The sequence below is a fragment of the Thunnus thynnus genome, chromosome 10, assembly GCF_963924715.1.
Source record: "Thunnus thynnus chromosome 10, fThuThy2.1, whole genome shotgun sequence".
In the NCBI taxonomy this organism is placed as follows: domain Eukaryota; kingdom Metazoa; phylum Chordata; class Actinopteri; order Scombriformes; family Scombridae; genus Thunnus; species Thunnus thynnus.
The window spans coordinates 620,766-625,765 of record NC_089526.1 but is presented as its reverse complement, the minus strand read 5'-3'; the positions used below and the strand labels follow the sequence as shown (position 1 = coordinate 625,765).

The 5,000-nt window shown below is 42.7% G+C and overlaps 1 protein-coding gene across 1 annotated transcript in view; it reads right to left on the bottom strand.

Annotated features, from left to right (window-relative positions):
• myo1eb (myosin IEb) overlaps positions 1 to 3,927 on the bottom strand; it is a 22,580-nt gene extending 18,653 nt beyond the window's left edge. The window contains exon 1 of the mRNA XM_067600246.1: positions 3,605 to 3,927. Within this exon, the coding sequence (XP_067456347.1) occupies positions 3,605 to 3,607 (3 nt within the window). The 5' untranslated portion in view covers positions 3,608 to 3,927. The remainder of the gene's footprint in view (positions 1 to 3,604) is intronic.
• Between the last annotated feature and the right edge of the window lie 1,073 nt (positions 3,928 to 5,000).

Sequence of the window (5,000 nt, the reverse complement as noted above, 5' to 3'; positions counted from 1 at the left end):
CATGCCCATAAATGGCCGTCCGTTCTATAGCCGTTGTTGCTAAGGTGGTTGCTAAGGTGGTTGCTAAGGTGTTTCCATGTGTTGTTCAGCTCCAACATGTACGGATGGATTTGAGAAGTTGACATTTGGAGTAAAGAAGGAGAAAAAGAAGTGAAATCCTGCTACTATAGTTTGTTTACGTAGCCTCCGGAGCCGGAGGAAGCTTCCTGAAGCTGACCAATCAGAACAGAGTGGGCTCATCAGGAGGCGGGGCCTTAAAGAGACAGGAGCTAAAACGGCCTGTTTCAGACAGAGGCTGAACTGAGGGGCTGCATAAAGGACCAGTAGAAGATAAATAAGGAGTTTTTAACTGGAAATCAGTAAAGATATTCCAGTAGATATTCCATGTGCAGAATATGTGTCCTTTAAGTTTTCATGAGCTGAGAGAAACAGATGTGTGTTTTCTCATCATCCTGCAGTTTATTGACTTTACGGAGAGACTTTTATATCATATACATGATATGAACTTTTATCAATATTTCAATGACATCACCAATGATCAGACTCATATATTCTGGAACACTGACACTCTCCTCTAACGTCCATATACACATATATATACATATGTACACACATATATACACATATCTACATACACATATATATATCCATATACATATATATACATATATATCCATACGTATCCATATATACATTTATATCCATATATATACATACATATATATCCATATGCATCTGTCTCTGTATTGAAAACCAGTCAACACACAGACAGAAAACTCACTACTTAAAACTGGCCTGAGGGTTGAAAATGAGTTTGTTTTGTTATGAAAATCTCTGAATTAAAATCATAATAGATGATCGAAGGATCAACAGCAGGACGAACAAACTTCACTGAACTATGTGTGTGTGTGTGTGTGCGTGTGTGTGTGTGTGTGTGTGTGTGTGTTATCAGATGTGATGTGTGGTTGGTTCTCTCTCCTGAATTCCCAGCATTCCTCTGTCCTGTAAGATCATGTCGTGGTGGAGCAGCGAGTGGCGACGCCCTGACATGTTTGCCTCGACACGCTGAGCTGCAGGATGCTGTGTGTGTGTGTGTGTGTGTGTGTGTGTGTGTGTGTGTGTGTGTTGCAGGTTTAAGGGCTCAGTTAGACATTTAGTAGATGTTCAGTCTGAGGAATTCTTCTCATCCTTTTGCTTTTCCTTCTTTTTTAACTGAGTGAGCTATGAACGGTAGGTATCAAACATACTGCAGAGAGAGTTCACGCAGCCTGATGGAGCTGCTGTATTGATCCAAACTGAAGCGTTTCTGCTCCATCAGACCTGTTGTCTACATTCATACATTCACTTCTTTTATCTAAAACACTTTACACACACTGACGTCAGCGAGCTTCCTGCAGGCTGCAGGTCAGGAGGTCTGTGATCAATAAACAAGCTGCTGATCTGCAACACTGACATCACTTCCTGTGGTGCTTTGAAATCATTTAAGTGACAGAATGACAAAAGTAAAAAGATTAAAGCATGTTTGGTCCTCCTGGCTCTCCGTACTGATTACTGACTGATCAATAACACTGTTCACATCATATTCAAGACTCATCAGACAGAGTTTCCTTATTATTTACTGACATTAGAAGGTTTAGGTTTCATTATGTTGACTTCAGTGTTTGTTTCTCTGAGGGCCCCCTGAGGGCCCGGAGCCACAGTTTGAACACTCTGACTGAGGATCAGCAGAAACAGCTGCAGTTTGAGGTCAAACTGTCACTAAATGTTTCCATGGAAACGGGCAGAAAAAATGTCTTAAACCTGCAGTGTGGAACCAGCTGATCACAGGTCGGTTCCTCAGACTAACAGAACCGGCTGATCACAGGTCGGTTCCTCAGACTAACAGAACCAGCTGATCACAGGTCGGTTCCTCAGACTAACAGAACCGGCTGATCACAGGTCGGTTCCTCACACTAACAGAACCTGCTGATCACAGGTCGGTTCCTCAGACTAACAGAACCGGCTGATCACAGGTCGGTTCCTCAGACTAACAGAACCTGCTGATCACAGGTCGGTTCCTCACACTAACAGAACCAGCTGTTCTTCACACTAACAGAACCGGCTGATCACAGGTCGGTTTCTCAGACTAACAGAACCGGCTGATCACAGGTCGGTTCCTCAGACTAACAGAACCAGCTGATCACAGGTCTGTTCCTCAGACTAACAGAACCAGCTGATCACAGGTCTGTTCCTCACACTAACAGAACCTGCTGATCACAGGTCTGTTCTTCAGACTAACGGAACCGGCTGATCACAGGTCGGTTCCTCAGACTAACAGAACCGGCTGATCACAGGTCGGTTCCTCACACTAACAGAACCTGCTGATCACAGGTCGGTTCCTCACACTAACAGAACCGGCTGATCACAGGTCGGTTCCTCAGACTAACAGAACCGGCTGATCACAGGTCTGTTCTTCAGACTAACAGAACCAGCTGATCACAGGTCTGTTCCTCAGACTAACAGAACCAGCTGATCACAGGTCGGTTCTTCACACTAACAGAACCGGCTGATCACAGGTCTGTTCTTCAGACTAACAGAACCAGCTGATCACAGGTCGGTTCTTCAGACTAACAGAACCGGCTGATCACAGGTCGGTTCCTCACACTAACAGAACCTGCTGATCACAGGTCGGTTCCTCACACTAACAGAACCGGCTGATCACAGGTCTGTTCTTCAGACTAACAGAACCGGCTGATCACAGGTCGGTTCCTCAGACTAACAGAACCAGCTGATCACAGGTCGGTTCCTCACACTAACAGAACCAGCTGATCACAGGTCTGTTCTTCACACTAACAGAACCAGCTGATCACAGGTCTGTTCCTCAGACTAACAGAACCGGCTGATCACAGGTCTGTTCCTCACACTAACAGAACCTGCTGATCACAGGTCGGTTCCTCAGACTAACAGAACCAGCTGATCACAGGTCGGTTCCTCAGACTAACAGAACCTGCTGATCACAGGTCTGTTCTTCAGACTAACAGAACCTGCTGATCACAGGTCTGTTCTTCAGACTAACAGAACCAGCTGATCACAGGTCGGTTCCTCAGACTAACAGAACCTGCTGATCACAGGTCGGTTCTTCACACTAACAGAACCAGCTGATCACAGGTCTGTTCCTCAGACTAACAGAACCGGCTGATCACAGGTCGGTTCTTCACACTAACAGAACCTGCTGATCACAGGTCGGTTCTTCAGACTAACAGAACCTGCTGATCACAGGTCTGTTCCTCACACTAACAGAACCAGCTGATCACAGGTCGGTTCCTTACACTAACAGAACCGGCTGATCACAGGTCGGTTCTTCAGACTAACAGAACCTGCTGATCACAGGTCTGTTCCTCACACTAACAGAACCGGCTGATCACAGGTCGGTTCTTCAGACTAACAGAACCGGCTGATCACAGGTCGGTTCTTCAGACTAACAGAACCGGCTGATCACAGGTCGGTTCCTCAGACTAACAGAACCAGCTGATCACAGGTCGGTTCCTTACACTAACAGAACCAGCTGATTATGTTGTTTTAAATGTCAGAAACAGTTGTAAATCAGTGAAGTCAGTGAACTCACCATGTTTGCTGCTCTGCTCTCACTTCCTGCTTCAGGTAAAAGTTGAGAAATCTTCAGTCAGTCAGGTGGATCCAGGTGGATCCAGGTGATCCGGGTGATCCAGGTGATCAGGAACTGAACCTGGATCAGTTTAGATCAGTTCAGATGAAATTAGACTGATTCTGTTGATCTGAACAACATTTTCTTCTGACTTCTTTTTTCTTCTTTTTCTTCCTTCAGTCTCAAGTCTCTCAACTCCCTGCAGGTGTGGGCAGGTAAGGCCCCGCCTCCTCCCTGTGGAATTCTGGGTAAAGTAGTCTGAGTGAACACAGCTGGAGCTCTGCTGCCCCCTGCTGTCACATTACAGAACTACAGTCAGATGAAGATTAAACAGATTATGCTGCTCATTTAATCTCTTCACATTTTTCACATCTTTATTTTATATTTTGATGGTTTTTTTATTTAACTTTTATCATTCTTTTACATTTCAAACATCTCTGTATATTTTACTTGAAAATGTGTTTTATTATCTCACTAATTATGTTTATTTTCAGCTGTAAAATCCTTTTAACTGCAGTAACCAGTGTGAGAGCTGCAGTATGAATAAAGCTGATTGATTGATTGATTATTGGGATAGTAGATTTAAAACTGGAATCGTATCTTTGTTGTAAAATTGAAAACTGTAAAAGAAAATAAATAAAATATTCTGAGCAGGAAATTCAGATTTTCTCAGATTCATAGACTTTAACACAAGAAAATGAAATTATGAAATTACTGAATAGTCGATGTTTGTGTTTCAAATAATTCAAAGAAAATGTGATTTTCCAGTAAATTTCCTTTTTAAAACACAAACTTTTCTTTATTAAACTTTATTGAACAGATGTTTTCTTCTTTTCATCTTTACACTTTATACTGTATGTTTATATCCACATACAGTTGTTTTTTGCAGTTTGATGCCTTTAAATAAATCCTGAACTGTGAATGTTGGTTTAAAAATCCTAATTAAGAAGCCGCAGTGACCTTTGACCTCCTGTCTGACTCCTGGAACAGCGACAGTGACTGAAGCTCAGAGTCCATCAGTTTAAACAGAAAACATGACGTCAGCTCCTGTTATGTTTTTAATTTTACCTTCAATAATCCTTTTATCTTTTATTTCTCTAAAAAACAGATTCATTCAAACCAAAACTCCAAAAATCTCTTCTCAAAGTTTTTATCTCGTTCGTCTTTTTGACAAAGAGAAACTTGAAAAATGAGAAACAGGTTTCAGGATACGAACGTGTGTCGTAATTATCTGCCTGCAGCAGTTTTTACTACTTTAGGTTTCAGACACGCCTGCTTCCTGCTTCACCTGTCGGACGCCTGCAGTCCGAAGTTCAGATTAATGTTTGAACTGTTGACTCACATCACTGATCTGGTT